Raw genomic sequence first — 24,392 nt, forward strand, 5'->3', positions numbered from 1 at the left:
TTAATTACCTTTTTTGCCTTCTTCCTCTACACTATAAATGTCTGGGGGCAAAATCTGTTTTATTCTTCTTGCTATCCCAATAATTATCTACAGCATTGCTCAGCATGTAGTATTCAATGCCAGGTAGGTATTCAGTAAATATTTGTTAGGGAATTCCCTGGCAGTCCAGTGATTAGGACTCAGCGCTTTCACTGCCAGGGCACGGGTTCAGTCCCTGGTCAGGGTACTAAGATCCCAAAAGCCGCGCGGCCAAACAAAATTAAAATAAAAAATATATAAATAATTAAATATTTGTTGAATTAATGTAGCAGGAAACCAAGGGGTTAAGAATATAAAGTTACATTTGATTGCTAAAACATTGGTTCACTTTCATAATTCCCTTGAAAATAAGGAGAAAGATGCCAGACAAAAGTAAAAAGGGTTGGTCTGTAAATCACCCTTTGATTAAGCTGTAGAGCATCCATGATCCATTCACTATTATTCTACAGCTCTGGGTTCAATCACTAGTTCCTCTCAGCAAGACTCCACACAGTCTAAGAATCCAGCAAGACAACGTGAAACCAAGGGCAGTCATCAATTAGATCCCTTGAACTAAAACTTGCTTAATAAATACTATTCTGTAACCTGCCTTCATTGACTAAGCTCTCTTTAATTGTTCCTGCAAATTGCATGCCCTCCAAGCTTCATGTAGGCTAGAGAATATATCGCAAGATTCCTTTAACTGCCCCCTATAGATAACACCTCTAACTTATGGGTGGCCAGAGAAATGGTGGCTTGAGTCGTTTTTCAGGAACATGGAGCTAGTCTTGTCCAGTTCAAATTGGTCGAGACCACCGACCGTTCCACTGTGTAAGTGTCCAGAGGAAGACCTTTTGATGTCAGAAGGCCAAAAACTCCACCCTCAGATTATACCAACAGCATCATTTCCTGAATAAGCACCCTAAGAAGAAGAATGTAACTCCGATACGCCTACACAGAACACAGATTACCTCAGGGTTTTCTTGCCTCCAATCACCTTTCCCCATGCCTCAGACCACCCTGTTTCTTTATCCTATAAATATCCCAAGCCCCTTGTCTTTGTGGAGGCTGACTTGAGATCTGTTCATCCATCTCCTTGCTTGGCTGCCTTGTGAATAAACCCTTTCTCTGCTGAAAACCTCGGCGCCTAAGCGTTTGGCTTGCTGCCCATTGGGCAAACAAAACTGATTCTGTTACAAATGGTTAAAAGAGGAAAGATAATGCTAAAAGTTGCAGATATAAAGTGGATGAAACAATTGAGAATAATTAACCTTGGCTGTAAAGTATCATATCATATTATAGCATAGCAATGACTATAAACACACACACACACACACACAGAGTTCTTTCTGGTTTTTAACTATTTCCCTGATCATTTGCAAATTGTTTGCATGTGGAAATAGTTATTATTACAATACCTCAGTCAATTCACTTAGTCACTCTAAGTACCTTCACTTTTAAAGTGGAGATAGCATCCTGCCCTCAAAGGGTTTTTGTTACTTGAATTACATGAACACGTGCAAATTGTAATCAATAAATATAAAGTGTAATTACATAACTGATGAGATCATTTTATGTCTTATAATATAAAATCAATACCAAAAATATTATTTCCTATTTTCACAACTGTTTTATATGAGTAATGCAAAGTATGTGCATGCACAAGTTGAAAAAAGTTGGTAAGACTTGGAGATAAGCAAGAATGTCTGGAAAGAAGCCATTTGACCATCACACTTACCGGAAGTAGAAGTGATATAGTTAGTGAGATGGGTAAAAGAAGTAATGTATTTTGACCTAGTATTTCATAAATTTGACAGTGATTTTTTTATATCAGTGCTGAAGGACTTAGTATAAATTTGAATTTGAATGCAATTTTTTCCATTAATTCCTCTTCCTCAGGTACTTTTCAGACCAATCAACCCCATCACTCAGCTTCGACCCGGTGTTGTGTGGTATGAAACCTATATAAACAGCTCAACTTTCTCTCCTGAGCTTCGGACAGACCTAAATTTCTAACTGCCTGGCAACCAACTCAACCCCACATTCCATGGACCTTTCAAACTCAGCATTTCTTCAACTGAACCTTTAAACCTACTCTTTTTTCAGTTTTCCTCATTCAAATTAATGGGCTCATCACCTACCCAAACCAGACCATGTCATCTTTGATTTCTTCCTCTCCTTCACCTACCATATCATGCCAGTTACCGTCTTCCATTGATACCCTGAATATCTCAAAATCTATTCATCTTCTCTCCATTCCTAGCACTCCTAACTTAGTTTAGGTCCTTATAGCTATCATCTGAGCCAATACAATTATGGTGGGAAATATGCAAGATTAAACTCCAACTAAACTGTCTGTCTCTAAGGTATTCCATGTACCTTCAACTATCTCCAATTCTCTTCATCTGATCCAAACTCTGTTTCAGTTCTTTAGCACTTATTTAAAAATCTTTGCATTTTTATCTGCGTCCTCTGTTAAGCAATGCCTTCCACAAAGGGAAGAATCTTGTCTCATTTATGTTTGTATTCTTAACAACAATCAGAATAGCTGCACATTTTAGGTACCAGAAAACATTTGTTAAATAGAGAGAGTCCAAGTTCTGTAGAAGAAAAGACTCTGAGTAAAAACAAAAAAAAAAAAGAATTTTATAAAAGTACTTTTAAAAATAAGTTATTCAATTAGATTGTAAATAATTTGAAATTTTTGACTGTGGATATCTCAGCTGTACATGATTCCCTCTCCCCTGCCATAATAGGTTTGCTAAATTGAATTAAATTGCTTCAAGTGTTTTATTTAGTTATGCATTTCCCCCGTGTTCTTCTACTTTTTCCTATTTCATTCATAGGGGAAATGAAAAAAATAGTTTAAATCACCCTTTTAAAATCTTATTATGTCAAAATATTCATACAAAAGATTCTATATCCCCAGAATTACTGTTCTTCTTATTTATACTTTTACATTAATAAAACTGAATATTAATCAAAGCCAATTTTGGAAAATGTCCTGAACACAAATAACTTTGTGACATAAAAACCAACAGCAAAAGAAAAACCAAGACACAAAGAACTGGATCAGAGTAGTCATCATCTCATATCCCAGACTGAGATCACTTGTTTTCTTAGGGAGCTGGGACTCGGGGTGGCCTTTAACTGAGAAATGGCTTGGCAAATAAAAGTTCCAGACTGTTTTCAGGAACGAAATAAAGACTTTAAAACAATAATTTAATGAGAAAAGCCTTAAAGAAAATACACTTAACAGATTCAAAAAGTAGTTTGATTGACTGGAAACCAACCAACTAACTAACCAACCACTCATGGTGCTCATACCCATGCATGCATGTGCACACATACACACACACACACACACACACACACACACACCTGTTGTTCTTTCTTCCATCCAAGGAGAGCTATATGAACATCAAGTTTCCCCTTTAGCCTTGGCTGATAGGAAGTCTTGGGCAAAACTTAATGCTCCAGTCTGCTAATTGTGTTCATGGGCATTTGGGGAACAGTTATTCCATTCCCCCTTTTTTTCCATTCCCCTTTTGATATTTTATTTTTTAGCTTCCTTTTAAATTATTTAATTTTATTTCTCTATGGCAGAAAAACAATAAAGCACTATCAAGTATTAGAGTAATGCAGTGGCATATCTCTGTAGTTCATACAATTTCTTTTTTAACCCTTTATCCTGAATTTCTTCCAGCAAAGGACACTGAGAGAACAAGTGCTTTAAACACACCAGATACGAGAAATAAGAGAAGACTTTGCCCAGGAAGTGATGGACATAATAACCCAGGCAGTTGGTATTTATTTTTGACTTAAAATAAAAAGAATTACTACTACTTCAAAATATATATTAAATTAATTATTAGAACCAGTTTTCCTTTAAAGGCAGGAAATAGCTTTGGAAACATACATTATTAAGTTCTTTCAGTTGGATTAACAAGTGTTAAAAAAACAAACAAACAGATAAATGACTGCACTTTTAATAAGAAAGAGAAAAAGAACAGGAGTTTGGGGAAGAACAAGAGCAGGATAGAGAGAAAAGGAGAGGAGATTATGAAGTGACGTATCTGAGCATTATTATTAATAAGGTCTTTTAACAATAAGGAGAACAGATATTCCATTTGAATTTTGGGGCATTATTGTGATGTAAACTCCCACTCTATCTCCCAGAAGTCCTCAGTGAGTCTACTCTCACATAAATGCCTTTGTGTCAGTGTTATGTTCTTTCTGGTTTTCATTTTGGTTTTTTGTTATTGTTGATTTTGGGTGGTTAAGAGTCAGGCTAGGGGCTGATGTTGATGCCTGGGTTGAGGTATTGTGAACTAGGAGTATAACAGGGAGACTAGCAAAACGATCCATACACATAACGAATTTAGCGCCTGCAAGAGCTTGGTGTCAGAGGCAAACCTGGAGACCAGAAGCCCCTGAGGACATCTGCATAAATCTTGAGAGGATAACTGAGCTTTGCTGAGAGCAGAATTGGATTCAAGCCAACTTCACCTACATGTTAGGGGGAATGGAGGCCCCATCTAGCCTCTAACCACATACATTTTGCCTCAGATCCTTTTTCATAAAATAGGGAACTTACCAATTAAAAATATTTGTTTATACATATACATATTCACTTGTATGAATAAATGTGTTTAAAATAAGGCAAGAAATGCAATGTATGCCATCTAACCACAGAAGGACTTTAGATGTAGACTGTCATGTTTTGAATTTATAGCAAATAAAGTTATGCTATTCTGAAGTGAATGACAGCATATAAAGATAAACTTAGAACAGAGAAGGCAAGAATTTCTAGGCCGTAAGCACACTGTTATGTGTACATCTGGTTTTGTCGAAAGTATACAGGTTGCTCATTCACTGCATTTACAGCTCCAGCTGTTTTACTTCCTGACTACTTAGAGTGTCCAAGGACTGCTTAAATCTCCCTAGGGAAGATGAAACAATAGTAGAAGGGGACCTCCCTGCCACTGATGAATTTTAAATTTACTCGGGGAGATGAAATTTAAAGGCATTAAAAATAACTCTTAATTGCTTTACGATTTACAGAACATTTATATATGCTTTATCCCATTTAACCTTACAATGGCCCAGTGAGGTTGAGAGGAAGGGCAGTTGTTCACTGTGTCCGTTTTAGAGATGAGATTACCAAGTCCCAGAAAAAAAAAGTGACTTAAACATGACCACCGAGCCATATCTGACTTCATATTTCACACTATTCCACATTCCTTCTTTGAATAAAGTAATTCAAATTTAATTAGACACAGAAAATTTTATGTACCCTGTAAGCAATAAACACAGACAAACAATACTAATGCAATTTTAAAACACTATTACACTACAATTTTTGCTCAGAGATTAGCAAAGAGGAAACAGCAGTGGTATGGTTACTATAAATATTGCTATATTTTTTTTTTCAAATATAAAACAGCTCTACTGTTTACTGAAAAAGTCCTATAAACTTTTATAGTTTTTATCTATATAAATCCCAGGTTGTACCTTATTTTTTTTTTAACAATACATGGTTTAAAAGCACATAGCTTCACCAACAAAGCTAATTGGAGAGTGATGCCCAAGCCGTCTCCTACCTTTCAGATTTCGAGAAACTTCTCACTGGTGTATTTCATAGGGTGCTCAGTGAAGGTAGCATAAGGCACCTCAGTGGACCACGGGTTCCAACCGGATAATAGTGACTGCTGCTCTGGACTTCCCCGGTAGATCCTAAGGCCTTCTCCTTGTCTCCTGCAAGAAAGGAGTTTTTCTTTAGATTAGCCATTTTCATTAGATTAAAACAAACAGAAAAGTGTGGGAAGGGAAGGTAATGCCCCAGTCAGCCTTTCTATTGATGCTGAGATAATTGGCTGACCAACTAGTTAAATTGCTCCAGGGAATTTAGGAGGTGAGAAGAAAAGTGTGGATTTGGTTTCAAACATGATGAGTTCAAGAGGTTGTTGAGAATTCTGTGGGTAAATGCCTGGTTGGAAATGTGACTCTGGTGCCCTGGACAGAGGCCATGGCTGGAAATATAATTACTGAACTCATGCCAATATTCTGGTGGTCAAAGTTAAAAGAGGAAGGAAGAAGGAAGAGTCAAGTGGTGGGACAGGAACTGAAACATGGAAGACATCATCAACATGGGAGACAGTTTCGAGGAGAAGGAAGATGACTACAACTACAGTATCCACTAAGCAGTAAACTCAAGCAAGAAATGACTGAGAAAAGAACTGGGACTTCCCAAGAACTGGGAAGAACTGGGACCTTCCCAAGAGGGTATGCCTGATCTTTAAGAGGGTTGATGACCAATTCAAAATACCCTGTGACCTCAGCTTCTATGTCTCATGGTTCTCTATTCTCTGCACACATTCCTTCTACCAAAATTGCAGCAACAAGCACGTCAGAGCTCATAGGAAGACTATGCCTGGTCACAGTCCCTGACCCACATTTTGTAGGAGGCAGTAACCATCTGTTATAGCGCAAGCCTGGTCATCTGGTAAACCCAAGTACAGAGCAAGAGAAAGTCAGCTTGGGAGTGGTGATGGGAGGAAAGTTGTGGCAGGGGAATGTGGCCACACTGGATAACAAATTTGTAATTTCTGTGGCCTCTGCTTTTGCATGTACCCATCAGAATTTATGGTTTATGGTTTTAGACATCTCTGAATGCAAAAGAGGTCCCTGGAGATTAAGCCTAGCTCAGGTGCTTTGTATTCAACAAGCTTTAAAACTAAGTTGCCTGTAATTCTAAGCAGACCCATGGAACATCACAGAGCTCTCGTTTCTTCTAGAAATTAAATCCTGGGATCTAGAAGGAAAAACCAGACCTCAAGGGAAAACCAGAGCTCAATTGTGATGCCTTCACAAAGCTGTCACTTCCTGTATTAAAGACAGGATCCCTCTGGGAATGTCACTGTGGTTTCTGAATGTTTATCCGTGTAGAAATGTCGATAAACACAATCTCACACGTACGCATATAACACCCCAACGGGCTGATTCCTCAGCTTCTTCTTTCAGAAGGGAAGTAAGAAAAGAGCCTGGCTCATTCTGCTGCTCAGTTCTCAGATTCTTGATGATTATATTTGAAGGCTGATACCCACCTTTTTTGTACTTAATCCTTTGCCAAGGAAGGGGAAAAAAGAAAAAGAAGAGAGAGGAAAATAAAAACATCATAAATACCTCTAAAGTTCCCTTTCTAACGCTTCATTTTCTCAGCTGCTATACTGACATTTATCTTCCCCCCCTGTACTTTCCTTCATTCTTTTTTTTTTTTTCCACTGGCCTGGTAATAAGCCCTAAGCTCAATGAATATTCTATGCATGCTAGTTAATGGAGCATTCTGGCTTGAGTCCCTCAAAACAACTTGCACGATACAACTATTTACGCTTCATATGTCAATTTATGTGCTGGGTGCAATTTTGCTTTTATTCAAAGGCAATGAAAATCTTCCAAGATAGCTTTCCTAGTAAATACAGTTTATATCTTTCACTTTAGGGAAACCTCAAATGAAGTTTAAGCATGAAATTCAAGAGGGGCCCTATTTCTAAATAATTAATCAATTTGAGTGTGGCAATGCCCTTTCTCAGAGATGTAGTATACTTCTAAACATACAAGCTCAGCCAACCTTCTCTCCTGAGCTCCAAAGGTGATAGATGGGAAGAGAAATCTACAACCACGCAGTCTCTCCAAAGGTAAAACTAAGGTGGTATTTCTCAGCAAAACTTTTAGTACTAGAGTCGTATAAAAACCTATCATATTCTGTCAAATGTCTCCTTAGGGCAAGTGCAGACAATATAGTTCCCTTTATGACTGGGAATGCTTTATTAAACTGTTACTCATGCTTACCATGAGAGTGGTCATCCGAGGTGACAAGAGTAGAGTAAAAAATGCAGTGAACAGGAGGTCAGGGAGTGCTGTGTTAGTCTTCGTTTTGACACTTAATGCTGTATGACTATGCGACTATAGGCAAGCTCATTTCTCTTTCTGAATCTCAGTTTCCCCATATGTCCTTCAGGGTGTCTCGATGTGGTGATATTCCATGACTTCAGTAACTGTGTAAATGGTGTAGACAGCTATGGTCATGATGCTGCTAGCATTCACCCTGTCAAGGACATACAGCATCCATAAGAAGCCTCTGGATTATGGCTTCTGTAATTTAGGGGTATCAAAATAGCCTCCTTAAGTAGAACAGATCTTCTGCTGCAAAGCCTACACCCAGTGTTATCCCATCACTCCTCGGAAACTTTAGCACCTACCACGCTATTTTACAAACATGGAAAAGCACATATCAGCCACCATGTGGTGGAAGAGTAGTTTAAGGTTTATAAACTGTAGAATGTCAGAGCTAGAAGGGCTTTTGGAAGCTATAGCCCAGTGTCTTCTTTCTGGAGATGAGTGGAGATGAGAAAATTGAGACTCAGGAAGGACTAAAACTTTCCCAAAGCATCGCAGCAGGCAGGGCTGAGCTGGTGAGAGCCCTGGTCTCTCAAGACTTCAGTTAGGGTTCTTTTCACCATCCTGGGCTATAGTCACAAAATACATTCAAAGTTAAGCTCCTGCCATTACACAACATAGCCGGCTTTATTTCCAATAGACACAGAGTTAAAAGAATTGCCCTGTGGAGCCTGCCATGATCTGTGGGCAAAAAACCTGCCCAGGGATCCTAGCTAAAGGTCAGAAAGAAAATCTCTGTCTCAAAAGGAACTGTAAATTTTTATATACTCTCAACAATAGCAATTATGAGATTATAGGAAAATAAGTTAGCACTAGAAGGGTAGGGGGAAATTACAAAAATGTTATGTTGTCAGGGTAAGAAGATTGGGTCTTTCTCGCTGAGCTGCTTTGGTCAAATTAATCAATGTGGGAGTATAGTCCCAGGTAAAGAATGCCAAATCAAATTATTTAGCAAAGAAAGACTTTTGGTAGCTCTCTTCCCAACATCATACTCTGAGTGTAAACCCTGGCTTTCGCTACCTCTGTGCCTTTGGGCATTTCACACCACCTTTCTCATCTTCAGGTAACAACAATTTCGTGAGGGACAAGAGGATAATGACTGAAAAAATGTTTTGTATGCTGGAAGGCTCTGTCCGACTGAGCAAATGTTAAGTCCCTATTATGTACCATAACGCTTACTGGGTACTGTTAGAGCCTTTATATATTTTTTCATTTTATTCAACACTTATAAGCAATTTTTAAATGTTTTTGATAGAAATAGATGAAGTTAACAGGACATAAGATAAAAAGTACAACCAGGTTTAATCAGATCATCAAGTCAAGAACCACTAGTGGAAGAGAATAAAAAGAGGGAGGATAAACACCATGATCTCTGGACATATACAAAACCAGAGGAGCAAATCTTTAGCACAGAGGAGGTGCTGGAATCTTCTATGTTCTGCTTCACCTATTAATCCCTTTCTTTCATCTGATTCTGAGTCCCAGGGTATTTCTTATGCATTCAGCTTCTGTTTCCCATCAACGTATTGATGTATATAATTTCCTACTTAAACTTAAATCCATCAGAGAGACTCTCATTCACCTTAAAACACCCTTTCAATTCTCTGTTCTTCAGACTGAATAAGCCTAGTTCTGTAAAACTTTTATAATAGGTTAAAAATGATCTTTTAAATCACTTAGAGCTGGTTCTCTGAAACACTCCTAGTTGTCTATCTTCAATTCCACCGTTTAATTAGCACATTCTCTGTGCAGTGTGTTATCTCGAGGAGAGAAATGGATAAGGCCCAATCCCTGAACTCCAGATGCCCATGCTCTAATGATCTCTGGGCCTATTTTACTATTATCTGCTTCCCAGGCCTAAACAGGTACACATAGAAACCTGACAGTCCCATTACGGAAGTAGAGGAGCTCACCTATTGCAACTTATTTTGTTCGCATTTTCTATCCTCAAAGACACCAACTGGATCTGGCCTCCATTGTCACAGTAGTGGAAGCAAGAAGGTTAATGTACCCTTCACTTCTGATAAATTTCAAAACCTCACAGAAAGGTATAGAAGTAAAAGAAAGGATCCATTAGGACTCATAAGAACTTGGTAGAGGAAGAGGGTTTATAGTAATAGCTGGAGATTTTTAGGACCCTAGACTGTCTGAGTTGGAAGGTCCCTTAGACGTGTGTTTCTAATTCTTTCATTTTATAGATATATAAACTGAGGACCAGAATTTTCAAAGACCAGAGTTCTTCCTTTAGTCATGTTAATTACACGTTTTACTCAGTGATTCAGATGCAAAATTCTACTCAAATACAGCTGCTGGCAGGGTGGAAGGCCCAAGCAATTACTACTTTAAACCATCACAGCAGCCCAGTAGAAGATTTGCTTCCTACCCCAGAAAAGCAAAGCCATGTTGAAGCGATGAGGTTTATACAGAAGAAGCTATCAAACAAGTGCCAAAGGACCAATCATGGAAAATAAATACGGTTTAACAACACAAAGAGGAGCTCAAGTTCAATGAAGGGAAAACTTTCTTCAATTACAAACTTTGTGAGACAAAAGTTATTTTTGTCAGACTCCTCTCCTTGAAGTCATTTTTAGCTGAAGTAGAAAAATATGCCAGCCGGTCACCAGTCTGGGTTCATTTGCTCATTCCACACATTTTTCTTTCTTCGGAGAGAAGCCATGCATCCTTTTGCACAGTGTGAGATAGCCAACATCTTTTCCCACGACGCCCCCCTCTCCTTCCATCCTGGCCTTCACAGATGCTGTGCTGAGGTATAAACTACCTGTTCAAAGAAGCAAATGAGGAGTCTAGCTCCCCGGAAGGAGCAATGGCAGCTTCCATTACTACGTCTATCCGCTGCCCCTCCTTTCTACTCATTCTCGACTCTCAAAGCTCCACCACAGAATTAAAAACATAGCTCCAGGCAGCAAACCGAGATTTATGAGGAAGCACAGACATTAACGCTTGCTCTAAACGCAGGGCGTGTGCTTGTAAGTATGGGTGAGCAAACAGAGGGAGGCCGCACTGGAGGAAGGAGGAGGGCGGGCAGCCAGGGGGAGAGAGCAGTTCAGAACAGCACAGTGTATTTTCTAAATTGCTCCTTTTCCCTACCTCCCAGCCTGTATTGTTGAAAGGTGGGCCTTCTAGGCCCATGAAACGTTAGTCCCTTGCTTATTTAACCTGGACAAAAGGGGGGACTGGGTTGGCACCCTGGAGGGTATTCAGTGCTCCTCTGTTCAATGAATGACCTCAGAGGAAACATTTTCCATGACAAGAACCCAAAAGACGCTGGCACAGAGTCAGACAATAAGATTTGCAGAAGGTGTTTACATTCTCTCCGTGTCCCCAGGCTGTTCCAAACCCAAGGCAGGTGCTGCCTTTATCTGCTCTCTTTGCTCACCTGGCTCCCTCCCAGAAGTTTCCAGGGCCTTGGACTCAGTGAGATTAACCATTTACTGGCATGGGTAACCAAGAAACTCTGTGAGTTATATTCCTTGAGGAAGAGGCGAGTGATAAAGTTAAAAACAGATCAGCGGTGTCTATAAAGAGAGAATTCAGGGGCAGTGTGGTGCCAGAGGTGGAACTTTGAGTGGCATTTAGGAAGCCTGCATTCAACGGATTGATCTGCCACCAATTTGCCGAGTTACTTGAACCATTTTCTTCTCTCTGGGCTCCAAGGGTCCTCTGTGAAACCAGGTAGTTGAACTAGATCATCTCTAAGATCCTTTTCTGTCCCAATAAATTAATACCTGTGCAGAAAGACCAAGATAATGTGCATTAATAATGTATATTATTAGACAAAAAGCCAAAGGATAACTTAATGGCTAAGAGAAATTCTCAGACGGCTGCTGAGACCTGACCTTTCTCCTCCTAGAAGAAGAAGAAATCATCTTAACCGGCAGAATAAAAGACCTAGGGTGAAAACAAAAGCAGAACTCAGAGAAAGTGAGGGTGAATAATTACAAAAAGGGAAACAGAAAAAATGTATGGAAGCTCCAGGGCTGAAAGTCCTTAAAGGAGAAGTTGATCTGCTTGGGAAACTTTAGATGTGCTTGTCCTTGAGGTGGTCACATTCAGGGTTGACGTGAAGAAGACTGAGGTCCAAACCAAAGGTATGACCTTTGATGAGCTAAGATTTCATGGCTCACAGTGCTGTTGTTGCATGTGTGTGTGTGTGTGTGTGTGTGTGTGTGTGTGTGTGTGTGTGCTCACAGCAAATACTTAGAATAAAGTAAAAAACATGGACACTTATAGTGCCAGGTACATAGCAATCACTTAATAAGTCCTTCTTTAATGATGATAGATGAATAAATAAATTCACAGACCAAGTTAGGATGCCTACGAGTTTGAATGCCATATGAGTCCATCCTTAGAATGTTACATGTTATGGCAGTATGTTTCCTGAACTGGCAGTCACTAAAACCTGGGTCTAATCCTAGCACCAATGCTAACTTTCTGTGTGGCTTAGAGCTGGGCACACTATCTCTGGATCTTCATTTCCCTTTGCTATGTTTTCACAGTGTTTGTGTCCTCCCAAACCTTATATGTTGAAATCCTAATGCCCAAGATGATGGAATTAGGGAGTGAAGCCTTTGGGAGGTGATTAGATCATGAGGGCAGAGTTCTCATGAATAGGATTAGTGCCCTTATAAAAGAGATCCCAGAGAGGTCCCTCACCCCTTCCGCTATTTGAGGACACAGAGAGAAGGCACCACACTTGAAGCAGAAAGCAGGCCTTCACTAGACGCTGAGTCTGCTGGCACCTTGATCTTGGCCTTCCCAGATTCCAGAGTTGTGTGAGAGAAATTTTGGTTGTTTATAAGCTACTCAGTCTTTGATGTTTTGTTACAGCAGCCCCAAAAGACTAAGACACCCTTCTTATAAAATACTAAAGGCTCTAGATTAGTTACCCTCTAGAAGACACTCAACTATGCACATATCCAGCATTTCTGACCAGAAAGAGCCAAGGATTATCTTCTATGGGGTTTCATTTAAATGACATACAGAAATTTTTTATTTTCCAGAAGTTGTACGAATGGATTATTTGGATGGATATCATTTTAAAACTTACATTCTTACTTTCTTAAACAGTTTATATTAAAAATAACTAATTCTTTTATGGCTTAATAAAAATCATCACGAACCCCAGACTTTAAGACATGGAAGGGATTTATTATTCATGTATGTCCTATGTCCTTCACCCATTAACTTTGCCAAAACAGAGACAGAAATTTAGAAGAGTACCTAGATTAATACTTAAATCTCCACACTTCTTTCCTATCCTCTCACGTTTTCCTTTAAGAAAGCCAACTGTTGTATATGAAGAGTAAGGCTATTACTCAAGTTCTAAAACATTCTTGACTGCTAACTTTATTAGTTCTTATAACAGCTCTCTCTTCTCTCACCATCAGCTGTCATTTCCTGCTGCTATCAACACTCCTGACTCCAGAGCGCTTCTTTCTAATTTGCTATTTCTATACTCCTACTGACAGGTTAACTAGGAATGTGTTACTATTGGAGTCATGGGCAAATAACTAAACAAACAAACAAACAAAAAAACCCTTCTCAGTCCCTTTCCTAAAGGGAAATGTGTCCATTTTATAGCAAAAGTTTTGGTTTCACAGATGCCACTTAAATGGAAAGCTAATCCCATAAGGTTGAGGGTAAATAAGTTTTAGATAAAGGAGAAGAACCTGTATGGTTCTTTTAGTCTTGGGCACCTAAATGCTCATGTTTTAGAAGGTCATTTGGAGCTCCATGCTTGTCAGAATGAAACAAATTGTGATCCCAGGATTAAAAATGATAACCTGCTTGCCACTGATGAAGATGACATGAAATTTTGTCATCCTTAGAGACATACCCTGGTAGACTGGCGTTATGATATTCTGTACAAGGAGCCTCATTTTCTGATCCTTCCTTCAAACCTTTTAGAGTGTAACTCCCACAATATTTAACAATTGCTTTGAGTGTCAACATTATGAGCAAATCCCTATTAACATTCCTCTATAAAGCCCAGAGAAATTGCTCTGGATAAAATTGTAAATAAGACTTAGAGGTTGGAACAATCCCTTAGAGTTGAATCAAAGAAGGTTTCATTTATTTAACACATGTTTAATGATCTTCAACCCTGTACCAAGTACCATGCAAAGAGCTTGAAGAACATATAACAAGTCTTCAAGAAACTCAGAGCAGTCTAATGGTTTTGTAAAGTAGATGGTCTTTTAGCTGGGGTTTGATGGATATGAGGACTTTGATAAGTCAAGAAGGTGACTGAAAAAGAATAGCATTAAGTGCACTGAAGACAGAGGAAATCATGAGAGCAAAGACTCATTTGGGTTGGGGTTGGGGAGAGAAACAGAGAAATTCAGTGTATGTGTCATGATTTGTATTTTTATGATGCTCTTATCTATTTCCAGTTTGACTACATACGAGTCAGCAGGGTAGTGGGAGACAGGCCAGAAGAAGGCTACATAAGTGGTAAGATTGAGGTTAGGTGGTTGATCAGGACTGTGAAAGGTCTGGAGCAGCCTAATCCTAACATAGAAGCTAAGATGGGACTTCCCTGGTGGTCCAGCGGTTAAGACTCCATGCTCCCAATGCATGGTGCCCTGGTTCGATCCCTGGTCAGGGAACTAGATCCCGCATGCCACAATGAAGATCCCGTGTGCCGCAACTAAAGACCCAGTGCAGCCAAATAAATAAATAAATAAATAAATATTTTTTAAAAAGAAGAAGAAGAAAAAGCTAATGAGAAGCTACTGGAGAATCAGTGGGGAGTGTTTTAATTAAGTGAGAAAATATGTCCCTGACAGCCACACTCAAAACTACAAAAACAACAACAACAATAACAACAACCCAAGCAGAAATGAGCAGAAGACCTAAATAGACATTTCTCCAAAGAAGACATACAGATGGCCAACAGGCACATGAAAAGATGCTCAACATCACTAATTATTAGAGAAATGCAGATCAAAACTACCATGAGGTATCACCTCACTCCAGTCAGAATGGCCATCCTCAAAAAATCTACAAATAATACATGCTGGAGAGGGTGTGGAGAAAAAGGAACCGTCCTACACTTTTGTTGGGAATGCAGATTGGTGCAGCCACTATGGAGAACAGTATGGAGGTACTTAAAAAACTAAAAATAGAGTTACCATGGGATCCAGCAATCCCACTCCTGGGTATATATCTGGAGAAAATTATAATTCAAAAAGATGCACGCACGCACCCCAATGTTCATAGCAGTGCTATTTATGACAGCCAAGGCATGGAAGCAGCCTAAGTGTCCATCAACAGATGAATAGATAAAGAAGATGTAAGATACACACACACACACACACACACACACACACACACACCGGAATATTATTCAGCCATGAGAAAGAACGAAATAATGCCATTTGCAGCAATACGGATGGACCTAGAGATTATCATACTCAGTGAAGTAAGTCAGACAAAGACAAATATCATATGATATCACTTATATGTGGAATCTAAAAAAATGATACAAACGAACTCATTTACAAAACAGAAACAGACTCACAGACATAGAAAACAATCTTATGGTTACCAAAGGGGAAGGGTGGGGGATAAACTAGGAGTTTAGTATTAACAGATACACACTACTATATATAAAATAGATAAACAATAAGTACCTACTGTATAGCATAGGGAACTATACTTAATATCTTGTAATAACCTATGATGGAAAAGAATCTGAAAAAGAATAGATCTGTATATATAGGTACAACTGAATCACTTTGCTGTACAGCAGAAAGTAGCACAACATTTTTACAATATAAAAATGTTATACTATATATAACAACTATATTTCAATCAATCAATCAATAAAAAAAGAGACATTTATCCCAACCGGTCGTTCATTCCCCAGTGAGTCAATGTAAAGACAGTCATTTTGTTTGTTTGATTGTTTTAACATCTTTATTGGAGTATAATTGCTTTACAATGGTGTGTTAGTTTCTGCTGTATAACAAAGTGAATCAGCTATACATATACATATATCCCCATATCCCCTCCCTCTTGCAGCTCCCTCCCACCCTCCCTATCCCACCCCCCTATGTGGACACAGGGAGGGGGAAGGGTAAACTGGACAAAGTGAGAAAGACAGTCATTTTGGAGCTCACATTTTCATTTGTACTCTCTCTCTCTTCATCTAAATTAACCCACCCTCTGCCTTTCTCCACAGTACTGATCCAGCCAGCTCAGAAACTTAAAGGCACTTACAGATGCCTATCAAATTCGAAACGCTTGCCCAGCCTGACATTCAAGCCCTCAAACAGCAGTCCTAGCATTCATTTCCAATATTCAAAGTCAGAACTCCTCAAGCCTCCAACCAAACAATTCAACTTGCTGAGCCTATCTTACAGCATGTGTGATCATTTCACCAACATGAAAGTATTCTGAATATTTGTCTTATATCATCAGATGAACTGGAACTGTTCAAGAATAGACTCTATGTCCAAACCATGGCCATTGCCTTCGCAATATCCACCTTGTGATTGATGGCCAACCAGTTTTGAAATGAATAGACCCATGGTCTTTACTGCTAAAAATACAAATCACAACACAACAGAAATATTCATCCCTCAGACTAGATTGATCTGGCCGCTGCTTTTTCCTTTCATTAGTCTACATTTCTGAATTTCATAGTTTTAAAAATGAGCTCTTGAATTGTTTTTTGTTTGTTTAAGGGAGATTGGGGAATCCATCCATTCTGAGGTATACATAAAATGAGATTTTTAGCCCAGAACAGAAGGGGTTGTACTTTTGTGTGCAGGTAGTCTATCTGTGATCCTGCTCTGAAAGCACTGTGCTGCTGAGGCTGGCATGCCAGTTCCATATTGGGATCCTTCTGTGCCAAGAGGCTGTCATGTATACAGAGGAGAGGTTAACTCTTGCAGAGCTACCAAGAAAAAATGCCACACAATAAAGGAAACAATTTTGAGGCAACTCCCTCTATTATCAATTGGTATATTTGGCAAATTGCATTGGCTTCAGGTTTGTGTAAGTTTTTGTTCCTTTCTTAAAAGGAAGTTACTTTTAAGCACCCCCAAATAACCAAGTTTCAACAAGCACAGAGTAGCTAAGTTAAAAAACAAACAAACAGCTTTTTCTGAGAAAAACATTTTTTGAATCTTATCTGTTTCATTTCTTCTCAAGAGAGGTTGAGAGTAGATTGTCTGGAATACATAAAAGGGCAATTAGATAGACCAGTTATTGCAAACTCCTGGCCCACCTCTCCATGGCCCTTTGGGAAACAACCAGGGTTGCCCAGAAAGGCAATGGGCAGAGAAGACTGACTGACAGAGCAGAAACCCAGATCCTCTCCTAACACTGCCCCTTGGATCATGCTCCGATGGCTGCAAACGTTTTGCTTTTTCCAGTTTGGGGGAACTGAAACAGAATAAATTTCAAGAGACTGAATGTCATATACTTATTTATTTTTCCCTTTAAGTTTATGAAAACACTTCTTCGGGAAGTTTATTTATGGTATTTAATACAGTACCTTTTGTGGACAAAGCAAAAATGTCCATCTCTAACTCCCACACAAAAATGTAGTCACAATGAACATCACGTTCCCTCTTGGTCATGGTCAACGTGAGCCGTTTAAACTGTTCAGCAAGAATTGGGTGTTCAGTGGCCCCTTCCATCTCTGCCCAAAAGGAATATACTCTGCCTATCACAAGTGAAACTCAGACAACAAAAAGACCCCATGGTATTTAATGAGGTACTTTGAAGTACTAAAAGAAGTCATAAAGTTTAGAGGATACAGACCTGGGTTCAAATTTCAGTGTCTTCATTTACTAGATGGTCTGGGGAAGTCACGTTAATCCTCATAGTCTGTTACCAGGTTTGCAAAATGAAGATAAGAATGCCTACCTTGCAGAACTATTGTAGGGTTATATGTAGAGTGCTGGGTACTTCTCAAAACAGGTTTAAAGCACTCCTTTAGCAGAGCTCTGTAAATTAAATCAAAAGAAGAGTCTGAAATCTCTTGCCCTCCTGCTAGTTTCTTTTGCATTTTTGCAAAATCTGCCAAATCATAATTTGATGGGGGAGGGTGTGTGACAAAGAAGGAACATGGTGTAAAATACTAAGCTATGTACAAAGTTAAGAAATTCCAGACATTTCCTGAAATAGAACTGATTTACCTACATTCCACAGTGTATATTTGCTTTGAGGTAAGCGAGGTAGGGTTTACTTGGGGTTTCTGATTTATCTTCATGTTGAAATAGTATTGTTTTGCATACATATGAGCTTGGTTTTATGATTTTGTTTTTACTTAAGATTTACCTCTACCACAGAGCTTTATATTTCCACCCAGGCCCAGAGCAACAATACAGATAGAGAACTGTTTTGTTCTCTATCTTGCCATGGCAAGAAAACAAGAAACAATCCTTGTTTTCTCTCCGTCAGTGTGGCAACTTTGCATACATGAGTGAGAACAATTAGCCCATCTCTCCAACTTCCATCCATAGGTGTGCTTCCTAAATGGTCATCTCTTGGTCACCGCTCAGGCCTAAGTACATGTCCATTGGCAGCATGGTATGCTCTTGGGAGGACAAACCCATTGAAGAGCCCTGAAAGCAGGTGTGAGGCCACTTGGGCCAAGAATTCTAGCATCTCAGGTACCCAGAGCATGGTCTAAAACAATGCTTGACAAATTGTAATGCATATTTGAATCACCTGGGGAACTCGTTAAAACACAGATTCTGATTCAGTTGTTGGAGTGGACCCCGAGGTTCTGGACTATACTTCTAATAAGCTCCCAGGTGATCCTAATACCACTGGTCCTAGTAAGAAGTAGCTGGGAGGGAGGGACATGGGCTATGGGTGGGCATAGCCCTTTGGCCCTAAATGCTCCTCACCCTGTAGGGATGGGCACAGCTAGATAAGGATCAAAGGAGGGCTATCTACAGTGAGGACCTAGGGCAGGGGTCTTGGTTGGCTGGTGGAAGGCACAATGGTTTGTACATAATTGCAAGGCAGGTATGTAAGAGAAGAGGGTTCTTCTGGTAATCTATTATAGTTCAAGGCAAAATCCAAATGCTAAAATTGAGACAGTTTTCCTACCATATAATGGAATTATCAAACAGAAACCCTCAAGAAAATTCATTTTTCATCAAGAAAATTGACTTGTATTAGGTTTGCTTGAAGATTATTCAAAGGTTGACAGTGATACAACTTTCTATCATAGACTCTCCCTCTGTGTATGTGTGTGTGTTTTAAAGCAACAAAAATGACAACAAACACCTAGTTCCTTCAACCGTTCCTCACTTGACAAGGTCAAAAATCCCTGATCAGCCAAGTTACCCTCTTCTGAATATGTTCCAGTTTCTCAATGCCCTTATTAAAGTATGTGGCCAAGAAAGGAAAACAATACTCCAACAGTGATTCAGGCACTGTGGAATACACTATGACAGCCCGCTCCTTTTTTCTAGAGGCTGTATATCTGCTAATTTATCCAACAACAACATGAGCTGTGCTGGTGACTTACCACATGGCTGACTTACCTGGAGTTTACTATCAAGTACAGTTTCTAATTACTGAGTCTTTTTCACACCTGCTGCTGCTAAAATATCTTGTGAAAAGTTGATTTTTTAAATTGACTTTTGGAGAAAGTAGACATGGAAAATATAACTCATAGTTAAATTCCACCTTTGGCACCTGATCTTTCATAAAGAAGTTTTTGATCAGAAACTATACGGCAGAACAAACAAGCCCTTCCGATGACTTACGTAGGCTAAAAGCTCAAGGCAAAAGCAAAAGGAATTCAGCATGCTATATCATGGCAAGACAGGCATTGAATTACCAGCTTATCATACAATGTACCTCCATTTTAGAACAAATTCTTGAATTAAGGGAGACAGAACCCCAAACAGGTGACACTGATAGATAGATAGATAGATTGATAGATAGGTCTCCTATCTCCTAACCTGGCCAGAGGTTAAGAAATGACCTAAGTGTTAAAAACAAAAGAGATAGTTTAAAAATGAAACCAAATAAATCACCTTCCCACAACATAATCAGGAAGTGGCAAAACATTTCAGTGTCTGGCAAAATTAATTCCATTTGTATTATGAGCATTATCCAAAATGTTGTAAGAGCCACAAAGACAGTTTGAGCATCGTCTTTAATTAATCCTGCATCATGCCTAATACAGTAGCATGCACCCTTGGGAACTTCTAATCATTGAAATTAAAATCTGCACATACATGAATCCCCTAAAGATGCTTCCGGTCCAACTACAGCCTTCTTCTACCATATCCCCACATATTTCTACAGACAGCAGAGAAGAAATGAGTCTCAGAGTATCAAAGTAGCTTCTTCATAATAATGTAAAGGACAAAGAGACCAAGGCCCTTTTTGTAATCAGAGTGATGCCCAATAGAGTTTATGTTAACTAAGTACTGAATACTAAACAAAGATGAATTTCCGTTTAAAGCCATAGAGACGATGGAGTTTTAAAGATGTAAAGGATTGAACTCTATCTTAGCAACAATAATATTCATTCAGCAAACGTGGGCTCAGTGGGACCAAATACTGCCCTAACAGCATTCACTGGAGATAAGCCAGGGAAGTCCTCTGCATTAGGCTGTTCACAGTCTACTGGGAAAGACACACGTGGTCTAAGAAAGAAGGGAGGAGAAAACCATGAAAAGAAAAGCAAAACGGGAGATTTCACCACTGACTTAACAATCAGTGAATACTGAAAGAAGTAGCGATTGGAACATGAAGGTATAAGAAGAAGTGGATACCCATAGATGAGAAAGGTCATTCCAAATAGAAAGACATGATACGAAGGCATGAATGTGGGAAAGTGTTGGAGTTTTTCTACTTCTCACCCTAGGCAAGATGAATATTGAGAAGTGTCAATATTAATATTGCACTTAAGTCATGAACCAGTTGCTCCCTGCGCTAAAATAAGGGAGAAATTCTCTCTCTCCACTGCCCCCATTGTGTGTGTGTGTGTGTGTGTGTGTGTGTGTGTGTGTGTGAGGTGAGTGATTGGGGATGATACAGAAAAGGGGAACATTCATGTTCTGCATGGAAGCATGTAGTGTGTACCTAGAGAGCTCTCTCTGGTAAGTCATGGATTGGTATGATAAGAAACATGGCTGCCATTTATTAATCAGACCGTTTACATTCATTGCCTGTACACCTTATAGCAATCTTTCAAAGCAGATATCATTTTCAAGATTTATGAGGAAATTGAAATGCAAACTATTCAAAAAGCCTAGTTGAAAGTAGTGAATTATTGTCTTTGGTCTATTTGACCTTAAGGCCTATGTATTTCCCCCTAAGATACACAGCCTACTCTTCATCTCTCCAAAGCGGGTAGAGGCAGGCTGGCAGTAGGTTTTACCCAGCCAAACTCCCTGCAAAAATCGTGTAAGATGCAGAGTCTTTCAGTAATGTTAGTTTATCATTCTAGTTCTACCTTTGCTCAGTCTCCCCCACTCAAGAAGTAAAATGGGTCCCAAGCACAAATTTTACTGTCTCATATGGTGATATTATGCCATCAATCTGATTATTACATTATTTAGAATTAGTTCCAAGAAAAGCTTGCTTTTTTCTTTTTCTTTTTTGTTTGTTTGTTTTGTTTTTCCCATCTGTAGGATCTTAAATATCACTGTTGCAGAAGCAACACAGTCTGAACACTGGATCCCAAATCTTCTTCACACTAATCCTTCTCTACAAACTTAAACTTCAGTTAAAATCACCAGTCAGTCCCCTGTGGGCAGAACCAGCTGGTGGGAAGGTTAAACTGATAGGGAGACATTCACATATTTCATATATCCAGCTACCCCCTTGTACTTAGAATACTGCATCATATTCCCAGAAGAAATTGTCAAACATTACACAGAAAATGTTGAGTGTTCCAGTGTGACCTAAGCCTAGTATACATGGGAGAAGACGTCAACCCAGAGGTTGGACAAATAGACTGGAGTCAGGTAATAAAACATATTGAAAACTAGGCTAATGAGTTTGTCCCTATCTTGTAAGATATGATCATATAAAAAACTGGGGGCTGAGGAAAGCTTTTCATAAGAGTAGAGATATGAACTTGACCACAACTTTGATTTAAAGAAGATTAAGTGGTAAAAACTTGAGAGGCAGGTTGGATTTGGGAGAGTAAAAAGTAAATGAGATCATTTAGGAGCCTCTGTGTGAAGGAATCACAAGACCTGGACCAAGGCAGTAACAAAAATATTAAAATTTAAAAAAAAAAGAACTACAAAGCTACAGTAATCAAGACAGTATGGTACTGGCACAAAAACAGAAATACAGATCAATGGAACAGGATAGAAAGCCCAGAGATAAACCCACACACATATGGTCACCTTACCTTCGATAAAGGAGGCAAGTATATACAATGGAGAAAAGACAGCCTCTTCAAAAAGTGGTGCTGGGAAAACTGGACAGCTACATGTAAAAGAATGAAATTAGAACACTCCCTAACACCATACACAAAAATAAACTCAAAATGGATTAAAGACCTAAATGTAAGGCCAGACACTATCAAACTCTTAGAGGAAAACATAGGCAGAACACTCTATGCCATAAATCACAGCAAGATCCTTTCTGACCCACCTCCTAGAGAAATGGAAATAAAAACAAAAATAAACAAATGGGACCTAATGAAACTTAAAAGCTTTTGCACAGCAAAGGAAACCATAAACAAGACCAAAAGACAACCCTCAGAATGGGAGAAAATATTTGCAAATGAAGCAACCGACAAAGGATTAATCTCCAAATTTTACAAGCAGCCCATGCAGCTCAACATCAAAAAAACAAACAACCCAATCCAAAAATGGGCAGAAGATCTAAACAGACATTTCTCCAAAGAACATATACAGTTTGCCAACCAACACATGAAAGAATGCTCAACATCATTAATCGTTAGAGAAATGCAAATGCAAACTACAATGAGATATCATCTCACACAAGTCAGAATGGCTGTCATAAAAAAATCTATAAACAATAAATCCTGGAGAGGGTGTGAAGAAAAGGGAACCCTCTTGCACTGTTGGTGGGAATGTAAATTGATACAGCCACTATGGAAAACAGTATGGAGGTTCCTTAAAACACTAAAAATAGAACTACCATACAACCCAGCAATCCCACTACTGGGCATATACCCTAAGAAAACCATAATTCAAAAAGAGTCATGTACCACAATGTTCATTGCAGCTCTATTTACAATAGCCAGGACATGGAAGCAACCTAAGTGTCCATCGACAGATGAATGGATAAACAAGATGTGGCACATATATACAATGGAATATTACTCAGCCATAAAAAGAAACGAAACTGAGTTATCTGTAGTGAGGTGGATGGACCTAGAGCCTGTCATACAGAGTGAAGTAAGTCAGAAAGAGAAAAACAAATACCACATGCTAACACATATATATGGAATCTAAAAAAAAAAAAAAGTTCTAGGGGCAAGACAGAAAGAAAGATGCAGACCTACTAGAGAATGGACTTGAGGACATGGGGAGGGGGAAGGGTAAGCTGGGACAAAGTGAGAGAGTGGCATGGACATATATACACTACCAAATGTAAAATAGATAGCTAGTGGGAAGCAGCCACATAGCACAGGGAGATCAGCTTGGTGCTTTGTGATCACCTAGAGGGGTGGGATAGGGAGGGTGGGAGGGAGGGAGACCCAAGAGGGAAGAGATATGGGGATATATGTATATGTATAGCTGATTCACTTTGTTATAAAGCAGAAACTAACACACCATTGTAAAGCGATTATACTCCAATAAAGATGTTAAAAATAAAAAGTAGTTAAATAGGTAAAACTGTTCTATTATGGAGATTGTCAATTTTTTTTTAAAAAAAGAAGGAAAGTAAAATCCACTAAGTTCCGCTTATAAAAAATGCTCCTAAAACAAAACCACACATGAAGACTGAGTATAAAGTGACAGAAAAAGATATGCCTTGCAAATTATTGCACAAAGTATATTAGCAATATTAATATTAGTCAAATAGAATTTGAATAAAAGAACATTAAGAGAGATAATTTTTTGAAATATTAATAAAGAACAATCATCAGGCACACAAGAAAGAGGTAGACTTCAGAGTCAAAGCTAATAGGTTCCTGACTTCAAGTTGGAAATATCCTTGAAAAATTGTTTAGTGCACCCTTCTCTCAGCTTTTTGATGGCCCTGAAGTTTTCATCCTCAGTGAGTGAGAAGACAGTTGTGCCCTTAACCAGAAGAGTCAGTGCAGGTCTGGGAGGAATATGGGTTTATTCCCCATCCTGCTGAGTTTGAAGAGTCTGTGTTGTAGCAAACCCACCCTTGACATTTCTTTGCTCCCTTTCCTGCCACATCTTTCCCCACCTTCCCTCAGCCAAACCCTCACCAGGAATGAAAGAGCTCTT

The 24,392-nt window shown here is 39.0% G+C and overlaps 1 protein-coding gene across 1 annotated transcript in view; it reads right to left on the reverse strand.

Moving 5' to 3' along the window:
* The window catches only part of TPRG1 (tumor protein p63 regulated 1), a 148,311-nt gene that overhangs the window by 44,833 nt on the left and 79,086 nt on the right, over positions 1-24,392 (reverse strand). Inside the window, 1 exon segment of the mRNA XM_022569690.2 lies at positions 5,622-5,775. Coding sequence (XP_022425398.2) covers positions 5,622-5,775 — 154 coding nt within the window.

Source organism: Delphinapterus leucas, chromosome 4 (genome assembly GCF_059928025.1).
Source record: "Delphinapterus leucas isolate spDelLeu-1000000601 "Yukka" chromosome 4, BTC_Dleu_Yukka2, whole genome shotgun sequence".
NCBI lineage: Eukaryota > Metazoa > Chordata > Mammalia > Artiodactyla > Monodontidae > Delphinapterus > Delphinapterus leucas.